Source organism: Fusarium sambucinum, chromosome IV, assembly GCF_050947815.1.
Source record: "Fusarium sambucinum isolate potato_lamoka chromosome IV, whole genome shotgun sequence".
Taxonomy (NCBI): domain Eukaryota; kingdom Fungi; phylum Ascomycota; class Sordariomycetes; order Hypocreales; family Nectriaceae; genus Fusarium; species Fusarium sambucinum.
Window position 1 is genome coordinate 5,933,988 of NC_139291.1, and position 20,988 is coordinate 5,954,975.

General features: G+C 48.3%; 4 protein-coding genes across 4 annotated transcripts; 1 reads left to right on the forward strand and 3 right to left on the reverse strand.

Moving 5' to 3' along the window:
- Positions 1 to 279: 279 nt before the first annotated feature.
- Positions 280 to 2,205, forward strand: FSST1_001959 (TRAPP trafficking subunit Trs65-domain-containing protein; the record flags this gene model as incomplete). The annotated part of the gene is made up of 1 exon (XM_083227904.1): positions 280 to 2,205. One exon carries the CDS (start codon positions 280 to 282, stop codon positions 2,203 to 2,205), a length of 1,926 nt encoding a protein of 641 aa, XP_083092141.1.
- A 193-nt stretch (positions 2,206 to 2,398) lies between these two features.
- Positions 2,399 to 5,347, reverse strand: FSST1_001960 (DNA replication regulator SLD3-domain-containing protein; the record flags this gene model as incomplete). The annotated part of the gene is made up of 5 exons (XM_083227905.1): positions 2,399 to 2,967; positions 3,018 to 3,556; positions 3,615 to 4,333; positions 4,381 to 5,106; positions 5,165 to 5,347. The coding sequence occupies 5 exons, from the start codon at positions 5,345 to 5,347 to the stop codon at positions 2,399 to 2,401; spliced, it is 2,736 nt and encodes a 911-aa protein (XP_083092142.1).
- Positions 5,348 to 8,236: 2,889 nt separating this feature from the next.
- On the reverse strand, positions 8,237 to 9,869 carry FSST1_001961 (homeobox domain-containing protein; the record flags this gene model as incomplete). Its single annotated transcript, XM_083223845.1, has 2 exons — positions 8,237 to 9,499; positions 9,549 to 9,869. 2 exons carry the CDS (start codon positions 9,867 to 9,869, stop codon positions 8,237 to 8,239), a joined length of 1,584 nt encoding a protein of 527 aa, XP_083092143.1.
- Positions 9,870 to 19,038: 9,169 nt separating this feature from the next.
- On the reverse strand, positions 19,039 to 19,992 carry FSST1_001962 (HAD-like domain-containing protein; the record flags this gene model as incomplete). The annotated part of the gene is made up of 3 exons (XM_083227906.1): positions 19,039 to 19,532; positions 19,718 to 19,827; positions 19,874 to 19,992. 3 exons carry the CDS (start codon positions 19,990 to 19,992, stop codon positions 19,039 to 19,041), a joined length of 723 nt encoding a protein of 240 aa, XP_083092144.1.
- Positions 19,993 to 20,988: the final 996 nt, after the last annotated feature.

Consider the following 20,988-nt stretch of genomic DNA (forward strand, 5'->3'; position numbering starts at 1 on the left):
ACGCGGAGGTGCTTAAGTCGATTTCGGCGCCACTAAGTTTTTTTGCGCACGGATCAAGTGGTATCGCGACAGGCTGCTTGGTGACGTGATGACTAAGGCATCTTACAAGCAAGTGACTTTACGTTGCTAAGGGGGCATGAGTTGCATTCCGACTTACACGGGTAATCTAATCAACAATAAAAAGCACAAGTCATTCGAAAATACACGATTTTAGAGTCTGGATAGTACAAGGCCGCATCTCCTGAGCAAAAACGCTACTCACATCATCTACTATCTAATATGTCGGACTCTGGGATAACGCCAGACAGGGAGTCTATCCCTTCAGAGTCTAATGACCATGAGCCTGAATCTCTCACTCAGCTTAAGAGAAGCCTCTTCATTACAGACCCTACAACTGAGTTCGCAGAGCAATCCCACTTGTCTTATCTTATACCGGAAGATACAAGCTTGGACCTAGAAGCAGCTTTTAAAGGTGTCGAGCCCGGAAAGTCTATACTAGAATCAATCAAGCGTCGAGACGCATTATTCTTCGGTACGCCAATTCACATTATGCCAAGTTTTATCACTGACACGTCGCTAGATGAGACTGTAGATGTTCTTTTACTACTCAAAAGTCCTTGGAAAGATGAACCAACACTTCGCGCTCACATCAGCCGGCTAGTGATATCCGTTGAAGCCCATATTGTCAACCAGAACACTCACGGCAAGGAAAACTCCATTTCAGAGAGTATCTTCTCAGGTACTATCCCAGACATTGACGATCCTTTCATTATCGTCGATGGAGAAGGGAAAGAAGATGATGAAGATGAAAGTGACGAAGAAAGCGGCGATGAGAACGAACCCCAGAATGTCTTTGCTGTTTGGAAACTGCCCATCTTTCTTAGTCGACCCCGAACACGGGTTTCTACGCCAGCCATCATTTTTACTGCATCTGCAAGTCTGAAGCCTGAACTATCAACCGATATGATCGGAAAGGGGAGCGGTTACCTTCAAAGTGGAGTGCCTTCTGGCTTTAATCTGCTTGAGTCCTTTGGTAGTGATGCTGCACTTGGCGGAGTCAAGCCTCGGCTGTCAGCGCTTCGAGTATCGAGAGTCGCTCCTGTGACACGCTCGCAAGATGTGACAAAGCATATACGGGCCCTGCCTCACATTGAGCACAAAATCTTCCCTCTAATCCATACAAGAATTCGCTTCTCACGGCCGACTACATCACCGACAAGCTCGGCTGTTATTGCGCTACTCGAACTTGATTTTACTTCTCATTTTGACTGTGAGATAACACTAGACAAGATCGACCTCTCAATCCTTGACGCAACTATTGAGAATCTCAACGACGATGCGGGTATGCAACTTCCCCTTGCTTGTGTATCTCACGACCATATCACACTTCTCTACCGTATTGCTCCCCGCCAGCACGACGTGACTGTCAAGAACCCGATGCGGGAACTTGATATAACAATCTCCGCCACCGCCCAGGTTGTACCTGGCCGCTGTACGCCTACAATGACCATGTCGTGGACAACTCAACTCGATTTCACCCTTCCCGTCAACCCTGGCTATGGTTCAGCAACCGCGGGAACGGGCATCGTCCGCGCCCATCGTCCATCTCAACTCTCAATCACCGGACAAGCGGTTCACCCTCTAATATCGCCATCTGTCATACGTCCTGACGCTCTTCCTACTCTTGAGGCTGCAACATCTAATACCGAGGCCTCTGTCGCGGAACTTGGCATCACCATGACCTTCACAGGCCCATCTGAGCCGGTCCATCCAGGGAAAATCTTTTCCTGGACTGTCTACATTGTCAACCGTGCCACAGACAAAACCTCTGTGCCCCCGCGCAAGCTTGCTCTTGTTGCAATTCCCAAAAGACGGCGAGGCGAGGTCCGCATGACACGGCCACCTTCGGTGAGCGGTCGAAAACAAGGGCAAAAAGACGTCGCTGATGCAGTTACGGATGAGAATGTGCTTCACGCATTACAGAAAAACTCGTCTGTCGAATCTACGGATGTTGTGTGCCTGAGCGCTGATACCCGTGTTGGCCCTCTGGCACCTGGGGCCTGTCACGTAGTTGAGCTTCAGTTCCTGGCGCTGCAAGAAGGTGTTGTAGGTCTGGAGGCGATGCGTGTCGTGGACCTGGGATCGCAGGAACATGTTGACATCAGAGATTTGCCCACTATGTTGGTAGAAGGGGCGGCTGCATGAAACCCTGCCTAGATGAGTTAATGTCTTTTATGTTCAGCTGTCATATTATTTGTATCATGGGTCGTATCTGAAATACTGCTGTGAATACAGTTTTGCCATGGCCTCAACGCCTTCTAATAATGCTTATAACTCCTGCTGCATACAATGCATAACTCTTTGTAAAAACACCGCTGAAAATGCTCCGATAGGCAACTCATAACAGGTCATCTATATCATCATCCCATCCCAATTTCTGATAAATCGATACCTGCCTGGCGGGTGCAGGTTCCATTCTTATGTTTTCGAGATCTTCTATGCTCTTTGTTTTGATAGCCTTGACGGGCGTAGCCAAGATCTCGTCGTTTAGAGATGATTCAAAACTGACCTTTCTTTTGCGATCCGTAATGCCTGTAGGGTTGAATAGATTCGCAGCGGACACAGTTTTTCGTTCCAAACATGGCGAGGAAGGCGGAAACGGTAAAACGTCTGGATCATCTGCAGGCCGCCGGATAAAAGTCGATGCAGTCTTGGTTGGCGTACTACCAATCCTCTCAAAATCGGGAGTTCGACTTTGTCTAAAAGTGTTCCGTTGGCCTCCTCCACGATACCCTGTAGAGGGAACCATCGAAGGAAGGCTGGAAGGAGGAATGACATCCTCAGTACTCATCAGGGGCGTTTCCATTGTATTGGCCCTAGAGGCAAACACATCCTTAAAACGCACGTTCGCGGGTGTCGCCTTCACAACCGGCGTGCCGAAGGAACTTTTGACAGGCTTTCTCGCTTCTAGAACTATGTTAGCTGAAGGGTTTGTACATTTGAATTCTGATACGTACTCTTTGCCGAAGAACTCACGGTTGCGCGGCGCTCTGCTGCTTCAGCTAGCGCCTGCCCAACCACCTGGCGATTCGGCTTTCTCAACGAAGAGATGGCATCCCTCAACTCTGCTTCAACTTGTGCTTTCTTGCTAATCTTGGTATCTTGCAAATAAGATGCACTGCTGCTTCGTGGCAAAGGATTACTCTTTCTGTTCATCAAGTCGGGGTCATTGCCCAGCACCGACTTGACCAAGGCAGGATCGCTTACTTCCCGCTTGATTCCTGGCAAGGCAGTGGTAGTTGCGGATCGCATAAGCGCAATCATGTTGCTAGGGCCTCTCGAAACACTCCGTCGAAATTGCTGATCTGTTGAAAGTGCTCTCTGCAATGTTCTTGTGGGCTGCCCTGACACGGAGCGTTTTACCACTGTACCCGGCTTTGGAGACTGTTTACTGGATGGTCGTCTTAAGGTCTTAGGCCTTGAGGGTTTCACAATGACGGGCCCTCCTAACTTGCGGTTGATTAAATCACAAAGCTCCGGCAGCCGGTGGGAGAAGCTGTTTAACGTAGTTAGTCGCTGGGGTAATGATGACCAAGAGCTGGTTCGAGACTTACAATGGCACAATGATGTCTACGCAGAAGTCTTTGAGAGGCTCTGAAGATGACTTCTGCTGAGACTGTCCATCCAGAGCTTGGGAGATTTGCGAATCTTCCAGCAGCTGCTGCTGATCAGATGCAGTATGCCAGATTGTTAAACGATCAGCATGAACATCCACAAGCATAGGTAGGTTGTGCTTGTTCCGCTTCTTGGCGGATGGCGGAGCCATATCACCTTGAGACTCAGCAGCGCCAGGCAACAGAGGAAGTTGACTGTCTTCAGCATCGTCTGCGGGCTTCAGAGGAGTCAATGCAAGGATCTCCAATATGATGATCATCTGGAGTTGAGTCTCTCTTGTGTGAAGCATAGAAGTGATGGATTTGGTGTGATGGTCAGACACATTCGTTTCATCATCTTTCAGTTCGGGCTGATTGGTAGTCCACCACTTTCTGATATGAGCTTGCTCGTGCGGATAGAGGCCGTCCTTGCCAATCTTCATTTTCCTGGCTCTACGCTTTCTTTTTCGACCCTCATCTGAACTCTCAACCATTGTTTTCATTTGTGCAATAAGCGCAGGGATGGTTTCACGATATTTTTTGTCGATTTGTACCGTGGTGAGAACAAGGCTCTTCAAAAACTCGATAAGATCTGCTAAGTTGAGATTGGATTCGAGATCAAGATGAAACGCCGAACGAGCGCGCGAGAGAGGCCCTTTGGCAAAATAGGCGAGTGATCCCTTGACTGGTTAGCAAGTGTAAAAAGGGCGAGTTTGTTCATACCCACCATGGACTTGTATAGCATGTCGAAGTACTGAGTTCTGAGTGTATCAAAAATGTCTTCTGCGGTTTGTTGCTTAATAGGCTCTTCGGTCTTGGGGTCACTTGAGATCCCCAAAGGTAGTGATTGCGCCGTGTGTTTGTTTAACCTCCCTTTGAGTTCCTCTGGTTGGATGATTGGGGATGTTAGCTTTGACTCCGTGGGCGTGGTAGCTTCGGTTGCCTCTTGTTTCACAGATTCGGCTAACGTTGAAACAGACTGCGATCTTGGTCGCTTGCGAACTTGAGACTGAAAAGCCTCTATGGCGGCGCGCTTCATCTTCTCTTCCTTGTGTATATGGGGCGTAGTAATCGCAGACGGGCCGTTCTGGTTTTGGTGTTCGCTTCTGGTAGTTGGATGTAGGCGTTCTCGACAGACGGCAGTTGCACTCTCTGCTAAGAGGTCCAGGTTTACCCATGGACCTAGTCTGCATACAACATAAAGTCCACTCTCCTGCTTCTCGAGGGCATATACGGCGCGACTCCCTTCTTTTCTGGCAAGAAGGACGACAGGGACGGAACCCATGCGGCTTTCCAGGTCGAGAATCTTGATATTGGCTTCGAATAAGCGGTATGTGGCGAGGTCGACATTCGTGGCATGGAAATCGATACAGGACAGCGGTAGACGTTCGCGAGGGAGGACCATCAATGGGTGGAGGATACGAGGCTGGATATGAAGCTTCGGCGGATGCGGCTGTAGAATCACGGATGAGCTGGGGTATTCAATGGTCCGAGAATGAACAATTACTGACCTTGACAGCAATTGAAGGTTTCAAGAGGTGATCCATAGTAACTGAGTCGACCCTCGTCTTCTGGCGTTTTTCAGGTGAATGCAGCTCATCTTTGTGAGATAAGCTCCCCTCCGAGCTTGGGGTTAAAATCCTCGACCGCGCTGGACGCGACGCGTCGCTGCCAGTAATGGCGGAAAAGGACATAGATGCGGTAGGGTGTCATACAATAAGTTTCATTTGATAATATTAAAGGTCCAAAAACAAAAAAGGGTATTAGAACATAGTTGTAAGGTTGCAAAAAATTACCTGTTGTTGTTGAGAGTATGGCTTAGATTGGATATATTTCACGAGTGTTAAAGTGGTTTACGTGAGTTGGCGCGTGGGCGATCCATAGCATGGAGGCACACTAACAGCTGGGTTGTGACCACTGTCGCGTCGACTGTAATACTGCACCGCGTTTTCATCCATTACTCTTGTTATTGGGAATTGACGCAAGGGGTATCACACTGGGCAGATCTGAAAAGCATATTAGATTAGAAGAATCAAACAACAATACAGAAAACCATTGATTGTATTGTTCGTCTTCATGTTTCTAATTTAATTCAATTTTAGATTGCATATGGAAAATCTAACCTGTTGTCGGGCCTTCCATGGTTCTACGGACTGTTACCACTATACTCTAACGCGCTGTAACTCAGACATTCGCCCACCTGTGGGATTCCATGTCTACCTACCTCCTAGGTAGGTACCTAGCATGGATCTCCTGTATCATCTTAATAAGCCATAGCAAGACCAAGCAGTGGGCATTTTCCCCGACTGTTTCATTAATCTTTACTTTCTTGAGTTCAGTATATTAAAGACCAGCCGATGCATGACGCGTTTCCTGTTATGTCGCGCAATCATCACTGTAGGGATTTAACGTCATCGATCGGATCAGAAGCCAACTAACAATTGCCTGGCGCCATTCAGTTTCATGTAGATCGATCTACCCATGATATCGAAAATACAACTTGAATTTCGAGCGACTCGCGTGGCTGGTGACCAAAGAAAGTGATGTCGTGTCGTTAAATATACCGATGTTGTTAATCATCAATGATCACATCGGTATCTTGATCGTTATCTCAATATTTCCTCCACGCTGGTTTCTCATATCGAGCAGAAAGCGCAAGAAACTTGGGGAAATACTTCGTGGAATTCTTTGAGTGTTGTGGGGTTCATTTACATAATTCAATCATCAGCTACTGTGTGTTCTGTGTTAGAATCTTGTCTCCTTGTTACTGTTCCTCGTCATGAGAATACTCAACTGCAAAGCGCGTAGCTTACTACAACGTGCTGTGCCAATCACGGAAGCGTACGACTTGGGATAGACTATTTTCGGATAAAGCGTATTCCAGAAACCAAAGAATTAAATATTGGTATTAAAGACTTACAAAATTGACTAAGTTATATTACAAAGCAATGTTTGACGTTACACTGAATACAAAATGACACTAGTTTCATAAGTAGTTTGTTTTCGCTACAACCCGTATTGTACTGAACTCTGCCTGATTATTGGAATATATAGTCGCTAACTTCCATAGCCAACACGCTGTCTGTAGCCAGAGCTTCTAGAGTTTCCTTGCCTTAGTAGGTAATCTACTAATGTACCTAGTTGGCTATACACACACCCCACATCACTACAAGGAACAAAAAGAAATGCATTCCTTGAAGTCGTTGGCCCTTACATTAGTTTATGATGTGGGATTTTGGCTTTCGGAAACTGTCAAGCTTCTGAATCGAATTGTCTTGGCTGAACGGCCGTTGAGTAAGTATGGTGCCGTTTGTCTTTCTAAAGTCAAGGTGACTAGATTTTTTCGAAGCATGGAAATGCCATTTATGGCCATATCTCTTTTTAAGATGCTAGAAGAGGAAACGGTCGTGGAAATTGGGTGCATCTAAATGGCCCACTGTATACATCCTCAACACAAACAAGAGTAAATCCTCAACATCAGTTGTTCAATCACCATTAATTCAATTGAGTGCCTAATCAATAAATTAATACCGCGCAGATTTAGTACAGTACAGTATAGTATACAGTAACATACAGTACATCTGCTTGAAATTAGACCCCAGCATTTGCAGTGTCGATCTCCCGCCTGTATCCATTGCCTCGGAACAGATCCTGGCCTTTTCCTGGTCTCATTGCTCAAAGATCGACAATGTCACTGCCTAACTGGCTGTTTGTGGCGGCGGGGCCGAACCCCGAAGCTGGTTCTCGGCCCGGGATGGAGAGTTCACGGGACCCGACTCCTGGGACGAGGCTTCCATGTGCAACCATCTACCGTACTATGAATCACGACTTAATTTAACCTATGAATAAAGTTCCTGGGCTTGCCTCTCTCTCTCCATTAGGACAAAAACCGTTCCTGCTTGAGCAACCAGTTTACAGGAAAGGAATGTGGGACACCACCACAAAGTTGTTGGTTATATTTGGGGCCTACATCATGCCGTCGTCAAAGATCGCTATTCTCTGCACGTTGAAAGCTTAATCAACAAACCAGCATGAATGCTACGGGCACAGTACGGTACGTCCAGGAACCATGTTCCTTGAGGCTATCTTCAATCGACAGTGATAATACGCTGAGACTTGGTTGACTTATATTTTTGTTGTATTTTTTCCCTCCCTATGTTTCCAACTTGGCTATCCTCCCTTCCACATGCTTTGGTCCGGCTCCTCAAACAGCCAGCACTCATGCATCATCTTCTTCCGTTGCCGTCGAAATTTTGCGCCCAAGTTTGTGTAGCCTCCATGACGAACAAACCCCGCTCGCTCCCTGTGTGCATTCCTGAGCGCCATCCAGTGCCAGTGCCGTATTCCCATTACATTAGGGTTTGATGCCGTTGATTTCATTCGTCAAGAACAAAGGAAAAATACTAGGTAATTGCCATGACTGGCTTTTCTTTTGCCATTCCCTGCTGACAAAAAGGCATCAGGTCTATACTGTACAAGATCCTTGAAGAAGAAAAGAAAGCAAAATATCGCTATTTATGTACAAAGTTCAAATGCTGGTGCTGAAACGCAATGTAATGATGATGAATATACGTGAAGGACAATTATTTGTCCGAGTATGTGAAGCTCGAGGGCGTCATGTTCATGAAGTTGACGTTTTGCTGGTTCTGTCCAGGGGATGAGTGCGCTGATAGCGAAGCATCATCAGACCAGTTGTACTCGGCGTTTCCACCAAAGCCAAAATATGTAGGACCCATTGGAGCAGCGTATGATGGAGTCTGAGGCTGGCTGGCGCATCCATGAGAGAGGTAGTTAGGTACTTGGCTTGATGAGCCGGGCACCTCGAAGTCATGAGAAAAGGCTGCCAGTCCTGGTGTCACCAAAGGCTCATCAGCGATGGCAACTTGATAGTTAGAATCATTGTTGTACAAGTGGTCCATAACTCCAGGAGTGGTAGGTGGGGTTCGGAGTGTTGGGTCATGGATTGCAAGATCCATCGGGTATTTCTCTTCGTATCCCACGGTGCTGGCCGGGGTAGCCTCACATAGGCCCTGCTGATTTGCAACAACAGGAGTGTTAGGAGTAGGCGGTGCAATGGTAGCCGACTTTTGGAAGTTGGGGGAACGATTCAGCTGCAATAAAACGTCTGGGTTTCTTTCAAAGTAAGGGCTTCGAGGACCAGCCATGGGCTTACCGATGCGTCCAACCCCAGTTGCGGAAGCAACACGGCGCATCGAGTGTCCCACCTCAGCTCTTCTCCCAACATCGATCCCAGTTCTGGGTCCGCTTGCCGAAAAACTGCGAGGGGCGTTGATTGCGAGTTGAGGGGGGCGCTTGTTTCGACGAGAGGCAATATCCATTGAAGGAGAAGGCTTCAACGTCAAGGGCTGGTTGGACTGTTTGACAGCAAGGCTGTTTCCGGAGTACATATATTGCTCCTGAATAGGTGATGTGGATAGCTGTGGGAAGCACTGCTGAGGCAGAGAAGGAGTGGCGTCATCCTCATCGTCTGGCACGATGAGTTGAGGGTACTGGCTGTAGCAGGCCAGAGGCGCACTGGTCGATGCAGAGAGAGGCTCAGGCGTTGGTTGGGAAGATAGGTCTGGAGACGACCCGACTCCAAAATCAGATTGACTTTTGTCATTCTCGCTCTCCTGCTCTGGGCTCGATATGCTTGTCGTCCGGGCTCCAACATGACGAGGGGCTGGAAATGGAGCACTGGAAACAACACGATCAGAGAGGCGATCGTCGTCTGAGTGAACACCAGCTTCATTAATAGCCGTGTCCTTGTCCAGTCTTTGTTTGGCCGCGTACTCCCGAATGTTTTTCTCCTTCTTCTCCCGCGCTCGTCGATTTTGGAACCAGTTCTATTACATGGTTAGTAACGTGAAAGACTTGCTTTAACTTGGGACATACGTTGATGCGAGCGTTGTCAACTCTCATCGACTCGGCTAATGCTTTCTTGACTGTGCTGTTGGGCTTGTGGTTCTTTTGAAACTCGGCCTCAAGTACCTCGACCTCCTCTTTGGAAAGTCTAGGCTTTGTCTCAGTTGTTCTAGACATTTGGTGATGGTGTAGGAGATGACCCTGGTGAGCATTGTAGAGCTCCATCGATTCGGGGAGATAAGCGGCATAACTAGGTAGCTGCTGAGAGTATCTGGGGTACTGGCTGGCATGGTTTTGGCAAGTCCAACCAGACCATTGGGATTGGTGGTGGTATGAGCCCATGTTCTCCATCATGGGCCGCTTCTGAGGAATGCAAGTTGCGAGGTGGTGGTAATGATTGGAATGAAGATTCAGAACCTCGTGTAAGTTGAAGCGTGAACCTGCGACACTCGAGGTGTTTGAGGAATGAATGGATGATAGAGCAATATTACCCTGTCGAGTACAAGTAAAGAGTGGCTGGGCCAGACAATTACTGGGCAATATAAAAGACAAAAGAGTGAAGATGTCGTGAATATCCGAGAGTTAAGATGGGATAGCGGGATGAGGTGGTCTTTTGAAGAGTGTTTGTTGGACGTCAGATAATCTGGGCAAGCGAGAAATGTTCCTCAATGGTGAGACAAAGATCAGTCAAACTGCCCTCTTAAGGATGAAGTTGACGAAGGAGGTTCTTAGTCGGAAGGGAAAGCAATGTTGGGGATTTGGAGGGGCGTGCGAGGGTAAAAGAAGGGAAGGACTTTGTACGCGTTGTACACAGCTGATAGACAGAGAGGGTCCTTGGAAAACAGCGGCAGTCATTATGGCCCTGTCATGAGAGACAATCTGCGAGATGGCGTGTGGGTTCATACCCGAGGGAGCTGGGGTCAAAGACAAGCAATCAGACCCCTGGGACCAACATAACCGGGGGAGGAGATCACAGCGCAGCGAGACGTTCTCCTCGTCATGGGTAGAGCAACAGCGGTCCCGGTGCGCATTCTGGGTGCCAGCGGTTAGGTACATACAAGAACGTCTAGATACTGCGCTCTGGCCAGGTACCTAGAACAACTCTGGGACCAGGTCCCGAGCTTGGGATAGAGAGGAGTACCAAGCTCGAGGGAGACTTCGGAGGGATACAGAACTGTGGATCAAGAGTATGGCCAGGGCGCCGCCACGACGGCAGCACAGGCCGGCGCGGAGCGCTCCCTCCTTTGCGACACCCTCAGAGACCCCGGCGCACGCCTAAAACGAAACCCTCGCGTAGCCTTGTCGTTGGGAAGAGTGGACAGGGGTTAAATGCAGGGATGATGTCGGCGGACGAGCCCTCAGCTTGGGTTTGGAGTCACCGTTCTCGCGGGCGGGTCCTACGCCAGCCTGTGCTTGTGCTTGACCCTACGCTCAAAGAAGTTGCAAGGTAGTGCGCTAGATCTCCAAGGGTCGGTGCAAGTTTAGGGCCGGGTCCCAGGGCGGCGGCGCTCAATCTTGCGAGCCTTGACCTTATTCGGACAGGTAGGCGTAGGCTAGGCTGTTGGCATTGTCGTTGATATTACCATTTTACCGTTGTCTATATCGACGTTTATTAGTTGAATGGTGGTCAATAACAAGTTTTTAGGGTGCATCATCTTGCACTAGTTACTCAGAAGGCCAAGAGGATGTAGTCTTGCAAGATGATACCACCTCGTCGACAGGGCAGCATTTTCCCTCCTCATACTGGTATTATGATGGATGCACAGTGGACTGGACTTGGTTTGTCTTGACCTAGGTACTCAAACAAACATGCGTCCCCCTCAAGGACATGCTCATGCATGTGTGCAACTGACTGTCAATTGAGTTGGTGTATGTATTCGGGCAAGACGCTCTGCGCCTACCTAATAATGCATGCTTGAAGGTACTGGATTGGGTACCTAATACCAGGCAAGCAAATGTCGTGTTTAGAGGCAGAACGTCGGGTTGCAGGGAACTTAGGTCTCCGACCATCCAGCCCCCTGTCTGGAAGGTAAAGGTCCAGCGCTTGCAGAGTGCTGTACACAATTGTATCGCCGTAACCATCAAGATGCGGATTCTTAACCAATAACACCGGGGTATCTCGATTCCTTGCAGGGATTACCTTCCGAGGCCTGGACTCCCTAGATGCAGGCAAGAACGAGCTGAATGCAACCAGGCTCAAGAGGCATTATGACAACAGGACAGCAGGAGGGGTACCTGCCCCAACATAGTTACCTACTCGGATCTGTGGAGGAAAGAGGTTGTCCCAAAACAGCAGATGCTTTCCGTTTCAAGCGCAGCTTTGCCACCTCACCACAACCACAACCACCTTCTTCTCGTGATTGCTTCATCGATTTTAACCTGAATATACCTTGCTGCAGCGCAGCTTTCTTTTATCCTCGCAACAGTGTGCAAGGATATACCTCAATTCACATTGGTCCATTTGGCTCACATGTTTACTCTCGTCTCCATGTTGCTCTTGTCTTTCATCATGGTGCACAGCGATTGACTGATCTGCCATTTGGGCAGCACTGCCTTTTGTCCTATCCGCTGTGGCGGGCGGCATAATAAGGTCATTTTAGCTGTGCAACCACATCACCCTATCACACCAACGTCGACCATCATGAACAAACCCTGCGGAGAGATTTTCGATCCCGCAGCCTCGTTTGTTAGTTTGCCTTGTGGTCCTTGGTGATTGTTCACACCAACAAACAAGCCGTGTCGTGTCTGTTCAAGTCGCCTAACCAAAAGGTTACCCAGGTTAAAAACAAAAACTGAACCACTAGAAACCCCGACCTGATTTTGGCCGACGAATGACGGGTAACCTGCCGAAATAAATGATGCGTACGCGATAACTATACCACCCCTGCACAAGGACTATGTACATGTACCATTCTCAGATAGGTCTGGTATTCATCTTCGCCCTCACTTTTCACAGCTGAGGAAAGCAGGACTCAAGAAATCCTTCCTTGATGTTGCATTCACAACCCAGATGGGAGGTATTCTGCTGACTTGTTGCATAAGCGATGGCATCGATGTTACTTGTTTGGAAACAAATACCTGCTACTTGTCAGAGTTGTCCGTAAAGTGACAGCTCCGTATGGTGCTACAGCCGAGCATACTAGCCGTTGACAGCACTCGCGTGTGACCCCACTGTCTATATCGGACGTCGCAACTTGTTGTCTTCGAGGCGTGATACGATCGGTAGCAAGACAACCACCTGCGCGAAGTTGTGTAAGCGGCTTGACCACTACATCTACGGCGGATTTCCAGGAAAATGGTTCCTCAGCTCTCTGGTTTCCCGAAAGTTCGGTTTCTGTGTAGCAAGGTTTTGTTCATGATGACCCAAAGTTTATCTGTCAAGATACCATGTTTTGTGTCAAGATTAAATGGTTATCAGAACGACCTTTCAAGTATAAATTCATTCTTATTGAAGCTCTGATATTCAACGCTTGATCAAACCTGCTATCTTGATCAGCAAGGTTCAAGCAGCGTGACAATTTAAGCCACGACCGGTGAAGGGTGCAGGGGAAACATTTGGCTCTTGGCGGGACCGGTCGCAAATTACGCACATGCAAGAGAGTGACGCCAGAGCGGTCATTGGAGAGGTTCAAAATGCACCTGTTGATGTTTTTGAAAGGCCGGTGTACCATGCAACTTTTGAGCGCTGACAACTTAATTACCACGACTCACGCAGTCATGGCGAACTGGGACATGACCGTGACAGGATGGACCACAGTCGTTGGCGAGTCAATCCTAGTCGGCGACAGGGTCTTTGGTCAGAGCATGCGAATCAAAGACTTGGATAAGCGAACATCCAGGCTGGCTGGTGGTTTTGCCAGAAGCCGGGCGGGTCATCGGAAACAACAATTTTTCAAGAAGAGGGAAGATCATGCTACCCGAGACTGGCGACTATTGAGTGTTGAAGCCTATGATGGCTCTCTTTCTTGGCCTAGTTGGCCGGGAATCATTTATTGAAACAATGGGCTTGAATGTAGTATCGCAAGCAACACCGTCATTGTGCTTCCCTTCCACGAAAATGAACCAATGTGAGAGTTACACGAACCCTAGCTGAGTACTGTATCTTCACTTGAACATAGGACAGCATTTGGTGTTCTGACGATACAGTAGTCATTGGTTTTACAGCAGGGCGTCCTGCAATGCGGTAGATTGCCAGCATCTGCAGCATCAGGTTCTGCTTTAAAAGTCGATACATAATACATATCCAAATGGACTGACTTTGCATGAGTGAACAAGAACTGTATGTACCATTGGGCCATACAGTCCGCACTTGATTTGTTACCGGCGGCGTAGCACATCCACTTCTCAGGTACAGGGTGGGGTTAAGCCACAATGACGCTCACGGCAAGGCCGAACAGAACGGTCTCGATTCACTACCAAGTACCCGCTTGGAGTGGCCTCTAATTCCTGGGAAATGATACCATGTTTGCTTTTCCCATTACCCAGCATCTACTGCAGACTTCAAATACCTTCAGCGAAAGATCTGATTGTGCACTTGGACAAAGAGCGGGCATTGAAAGCTTTTCATTAATGGAGTGTGCTTGTTGCAGGCATTCTCCTGGCGGATGATCTACATAAGATGTGCACCATTATGCCCCCCTTCAAGCTGGTCTGAAATTTGATTAGTCCTTGAGTGCGGGGATGGTTGACGTTGGGAGACCAGGATCCTGGTATACGAAGTTGTCCCAGGTACAAATATACATACGTGCCCTGGGCTGCGAACAACATTTTGAGTACTCGAGATAGCAAGATCAAGGGGTGCAATCATACTCAAGTTCCCTGAAGAGTTTTCGATTAACAGCGAAAGGTCCAAAGTTAAAATGGAAAGTTATAGGGGAAAATAAACCAGGATTAAATTCTAGATGCGATCTGACAGCCTGGACGTGGTCGTTGCTGTCGGGAAGAAGCCGTCCCGGACACTGGCAGGGGCAGATCTTGTCGATCACCTTGGCCAGTTTGACTGGTAAACTGGGTAGCTCTGGATTATCAATGAGCTGCGTATTTGGTTACGGCCTCTGTAAGGTTGTAGTACTACTTGGCCAAGTCAAGAAGTATCGATGGCGATTGGTTTTATGCAAGCATGATCCTTCTCAAGCTAGAAACGCTGGTGTTCATAGCACACTGTTCCTACTGCAGCGACCATTACGAGCGTCTGAAGCCCAATTATATCTAACATTTACACATTGAGGACGTCACTCGCCCAATTAAGTACCTCGCACTTGTTATATGCATGAGATAAACCAACAGACTGCATTACTACATCACTATCACTCAGGTAGTTGGTTAAGCAAGCCTCTGACACTCAGGCGATCCCACTTTTGGGCAAAGAGCCCAAGATCTTCCCGGCCAAACAACTCCCGGGATTTTCACAAGGGGTCTTTGCCTCTCCAAACCGAAACTGTCCTGATTTGTTCCAGGCGCTACAAGTGTACAGGGCTGCGACCCAAGGGGCCCAAGCAGCCAGCAAGCGACGGTTTGAGAAAGAAAAACGTACGATTTAGACATTCCTCAGAAGCAAATGCACTAATTAGGACTAAAGGCAGCACCGTTTTTACTGTTTTACCTGGAGGCGCTTACCCAGGCGTCCGTCTTAAGCGTTAGCCCAAGCACAACGGCTGCCTCATCGAAGATAATGTCTCAGAGCCACCACAGAGTCAAAAGCTGCGATTGGCTGCCGTGGTGGTGTATAGCGACCTGCAAAGGCCAAAGCAATCCAGATGGGGGGGAAGGCTGGACTTGGCTAGGGACGGCATGGCACAGCAGCAAGGATCAAGCATGTTCGATCATTTGTTCATTGGGCGGCCGAACCTCCAAGACAGCTTCAGGCTAGCCATGCTATACATACCATGGTAGTGCGGAATTACTAGAGCTCTTTGGTGGAGAGTTACCGGTTCTCTGGAAAGCTCTAGGCCTACCGTATCAACAGCTGGACCAGTTCGTGGGTCAGTCAAGCGAAATGTTAAGCGAAAAGCCTTAGATCCGATGGCCATGCTGCTGGAGCTTGAGACTAGCTTCAACCTAATCCCCGTGTCCTATCTTTGGTGATACCCTGGCATCTCTAGAGTCCTTGAGAATTCGAACGCCGCTCCCTTCAACTTTGGACACACCACCAAACATTTCCCCAGCATGGCTCACCTTCTGCCACTGTTTTGGCGGGCCGATCCCGCCTACCAGGTGTTTGATACTGCCATCATAGGGCACATCGAAGCATTAGACCGAGACCTTTTCAAGGGTTTTCCCTACTGCAACGACCGATCCTTGGGCGTCAGCTATGTCGTCAGGAAAAAGAAACCCGTTCGCACTAGGCTCGAACTTAGAGCTGGACAGAGAGACTGTTAGACTGCACATGAGGATACAGTCACAAAAATGGGTTTCTCGGTGGTGAGTGAGTGGAGCATATCATACCAGTATTCGCCTATTCGGGTCAACACCCAAAAGCGACAGTATGAATGGCTGCCGGACCATGGGAGAGACTAAGATGAAGACAACATGATCGTGGCCAGCGCAAAGACCGAAAAGACTCTAGTATAGGGGACAGGGGTTGCGTGTTTCTCAACTCGTCGGATAAGGCCAGAAACAGATCCATCTAACACGTGGACATCGAACCTTGGCGCTTCTCCCCTGTCTCAAGCATGCATGCTGTAGAGGCCCTGTTACTTTGAGGCTTTGTTCTTCCCATTTGGGTGAGAAGCTGAGAAGACCGCCTGTACGGAGTAAAAAGCAACTTCAGCCAACTGAATCATATACCAGGCTGATGGCATGACTTTGATATAAGGCGTGTTATTAACTTATTTCTGAGCCCAACTGTTAGAATACTTCATTCGCAACCAGGAACCTGAATCTTGACCTTGACACCCGCGGCGATACTGTTGTAGACAAGCTTTTATTATGGAGTGGTACGGATAGTGAATGGATACCTTACCGGGTATCATTTGCCCTGTACCTGAGCTTAGTTGCTCTTCCGGCAATGTATATCAGCTTTTGGTGGGTCTGGCAAGTTCTTGTATGTATTATCAATCGCTTCATGTGCTTTTCCCATACCATGGCTGTATTCTTTTCCGCTCTCAAGACTACCTGTGTATAGAAGAACCCCAACAATTGATACATAGATTATGCTGTGTACGAAGCATATCCGTGATGGTAGTTATAAACTACAACGTTACTCCAATTTTCTTTCTCACAAAGACAATATGAATACTAACGTAGCGTTTATTTTTGAAACGTACTACTGTCGAAAAGACTTTGACCGTCTTGTCTCATCCTATTGACTTTCTGCAAGATTAAGGAGATGGATACGCGATTGAGGGCTGGTTTATGCGCAACGTCCTTTTCTTCCTTTTTTCTTTCCTTTTTTTTTTCTTCCGCCGCTAATATTCAGAATGAGAAAGAAAAACCGAAACAACAAAGAAAGGCGGTTTATCAGCAAACCGATCTGGGCCGTCTCATGTGGCTAGACTAGCATACAACATGCGAGCCTAGAGGCTACTTAGAAGAGCCCGAAACTGATTTGAGCCAGCCACATTACGGACAAAGATCCGAATCGAGAGGGCGTTTAGGGCGTCTGCATTGATGGTCCAAGAATTTCCAGGGGCCTGACGCTCGGTCCAAAATAGAGACTGGGGGGTTTTCTCCGTGGACAGAAGAATAGTCCGGGGCTTGCTTGTTAGTTTTACGCAGGCAGACTGGCTGGCGTTGTTAGCACGTTGCCTGCCACGTCTACCACCTACCTGGAGTTTGTCATTTTGGCGGCTTTCTTTGAAATCGCAATAATAAGCCCTGTCGGAAAGTCTGACCCTCAAAGTAACCCCTTGTTCTGTCTCGGCGGGGACCGCGAGTCGTAATCGCAACACCATACGTTTTCTTGACCATTGGTGGTTCGCAATCACCACTCCCTTCGACTTGTGTTTGTGCAGGACAGTAAAAGGAGCGACAGCCACCAAATCAGCCGCCATGTCACTACCCGCCCCTTTACGAGGAGAGTGTCGCTCTGTACCTGACAGTGACACTGGCGTACGGGACCTTGCAGCGCGCACCCGTAGCTTTGGGAAAGCACGAAAACAAATACACAACATACTTGCTGGCAGATGAATATAATCAAAACACCCGCTGTGGCCGACATGTCCCGATGGACTTGTGGATATTACAAAAAGCCTTCCCTGAAATGTAGTGCAACAAGCTGCAAATTGTGTCAACAGACGTTGTGCGACCTCGTTGATACTATTCTTGTTCCCGCCAGCTTCCGTACGCCTCTCTTCAAGACCAACCTTCATTTCTAGCTTGCTGTGACACGATGCTTCCCCCATGTCAAGTTTGCTTGGTCCACTTGAACCGGCTGCCGTTTGCTGTGAGGATAGACTAATTCTACAAGTTGACACTAATAAACCACAAAAGAAAGGGATCTCGGCCAAGTTAATGCCGCCGCCAAACGCGTCAGGGGTAAGGGGCTTCGACTCTTCTTGACTCAGTGGGTTCTGAGCCTCTCTATGACAGGGCGAGAAAGTAAGCAAAAGTGGGAGAAACTCAACGCCGGCGTATTTGCTCCTACCAAAACGTTTGCCCACATTATCACGTCAACTCTGTTGCATGTGTGCAAAATTGCTATTGTCCCCGCTTCAACGGGTGACGGCTCTTGTGATCGCTGCCCTTGAGCTTACTTAGCCTGGACCGCTGGAGGAAACGGTGCGTTGACAGGTGCCAGACCAAGACATTTTTCATGGGCCCAACTGCTGAAGCGACTGGTGCGTGATGCCCGCGACAATAGCGCGCTTGGCGATGATTATCTTGTGAACACACGCATTTAATTGCCCTCTCTTTGTCACGCGTCGGCTCGCAAGATGAGATGGATGCCGAGAGATGATGTCTGAAAAGACAAAGGAGGACCAGGCCGTCTCAGTTGTGTGTGGTCGTCCTGAAAGGTCTCACTTGAGAACCTACCAAGTGGAGATTGTGGTGCGCAAGGGTGTGATAATATTGGTGAAGAACATTATGTCTCTGTATCGAACCGACAGAGGATCGAGTGGTTCACAAGGGGTTTGCTACAGAGGAGAGTCTCCCTTGTTGGTGCAATGATTTTCAAAACGCAATGTGACATAGCATCTTTCTTCAATGGGTCTCATATGCATGTCGCCAGTTGTGCTGCGTTGGTGCGTCGATCATCGTGGGTCAAATCGTTATGAAGATCTCCAGGATGAGACAAAGGAAATGAGGTCCAGAAACAAGTGCCATCTTGTGCCAAGGGAGAAGGCAAGTGATGATGTCAAAAGTCTTCTCTGGTGTGCCGATCTTTCGCCTATCTTCCTCTAGGAAACAACCCCCAGTCTTATTCTGGGTTTGTCTATTGAATGTTCTATCGTCATGATGAAATCTAGTGATTTTCTCCCTCAGCGACTCCATCCTGTTCGCCAGTCTCCCTCTCACGCCCAGCAGAGTTCTGTTCCACTGCAACGGCATCTGCTACCGAACTTGCCCAAAACGGCTCCGATCATAGGCGCAGGGCATTGGAAATTTTGATGGTCACCCTGCCGCCCTCGCTCCGGAGGACCTCGACTGAAGAAAGGTCTCGGACAACCCAGTCTGGCTCTGCAGAGACGACCTGCTCGACGGTATGGCTTGTCACCAGACCAAGGACCTTGCAACCAGCTGCCTTTCCTGCACGGATCCCTGCTGGGCTGTCTTCAAGGACCAGAATCTGGGCATCCTCCGCTTGTAGGCCGAGACGCTCACGGCCAAGGCGATAGCAGGCGGGGTCAGGTTTGCCATTCTCAACCGACTCTGCAGTGACGAGGTGTTCTGGCGGCGGTGTAGGCAGGTCTCGAGCACGCAACCATCCAGTTACGAGAGGTACAGTACCCGATGTGACGATCGCCCAGGGGCTAGATCTGGCGATGAGAGCTTCTAGCATGGAACGGGCGCCAGGTATCTCGATGGCCTCGTGGCCGTGGTACTTGGGAAGACGTCCTTCCATGTCTTGTACGTCTATGGCAATGATCAGCGGTTGCTCGGTCTAACTATCGCAGAGGCAGTTGGGTGGATGGGGGTATGCCTTGGCCAGCCTTGACAACTAACTACCAGGTTGTCCGTGAGTGATATAACGCTTTTGGCTGCATGTCTTCACATGCCCTTGGGCTCATTGGCTATGCTTGTTTGTTGGGCTTACTTACATTCCCAGTTGGCCTTTTCAGGCGCAAGAATCTTGAGAATGTCGATGCTTCTTCGTCCATGGGAAGTCTCAAGAATGACTTCAGGAGCAACGCCTATCTCATTGCCAATTCTACGCCGAGTTAGTCGCCAAGTTGTGTGTACATGTGTGTACTCACGTTTGCCAATGTTTGACCACTGCTTCCGTGGAGTCGATAATGGTGCCGTCCATATCGAACAGGAACCCATCGAAGGTGAGTTCTTGCGGAGGCAGGCTGTACTCTGGTGTCGATCCCATGATGTATCGGTGAGAGTGTAAGAGGTCCAAGTAATAATTTGATGTGAGGTGCAGCCGGTCTAGTAGATCTTCTCAATCCAACCTGGGTTTTGTTTTGAGAATGTCGAATACTATTAGAAGTCTTGGAGATGCCAATAAATTTGTATGAATGGTTTGGAAAGTTTGTGAACGGGCTATTGTGCTTATAAAAAGATGGATTCATGCCATTACTCACTTCATGGCTCACACCGTTTTGGGAAACTCCGCATCGGGGCGAAAGGTGGAGAAGCTTAATAACTGACTCTCTCGGAGCAGTTAAATAACATGCTTGAGATTATAATGACTTACCAATAAAAGGATATAGTGTTTTTAAATACGAGAGTATGTTCTTAATTATAATATGTGCGGTTTTTGTTGGGAGTACGTATGGATGTATATCGAGGTTTAATACAGTTCGCTTGCCTTTCCATAATCGGAGTGGAGTTATTATGAGTGTTGCATCAAGCATTGAATACTATCAAACACGGCATTCATATCAATGATACTGTGTTATTTCTGGCAAACTTAGGTACCGTGTATCATGTCCTCGTTATTTGTATTATAAACCACACTGCTTTAGTTTTGCACAACGACTCTACTCACGTCAAAGACTACCTACCCTAGTGGGTAGCAGAAAAGTTGGCCTCCTAAGTCTTAGGATATAAAAATAAATAATCTAAGGACTATAGCCTAAGGAGCATAAAGTGACCTGCTAATTTCGTCTCTTATGCTTCCAGCGGTCAATTTTTCTGGTACCCTGATGCTACCCCAAGAACGTACCTAGACAAGCTACCCTAGACTTTCCTAACTGGGCGACCTGCCATTCTTGGCGATAAGCCGCGTTTTTCCTGTTCCTGTTGAAGAAACATAGGTCTCCCCGATTTCCCTCGGTTGTAGGGTCTATAAATGGAGGGAGGGCAGGAAAGGGCGCCGAGGTAAAGGATGAGGGAACAAGTAAGCACGATACTTAATAAATCA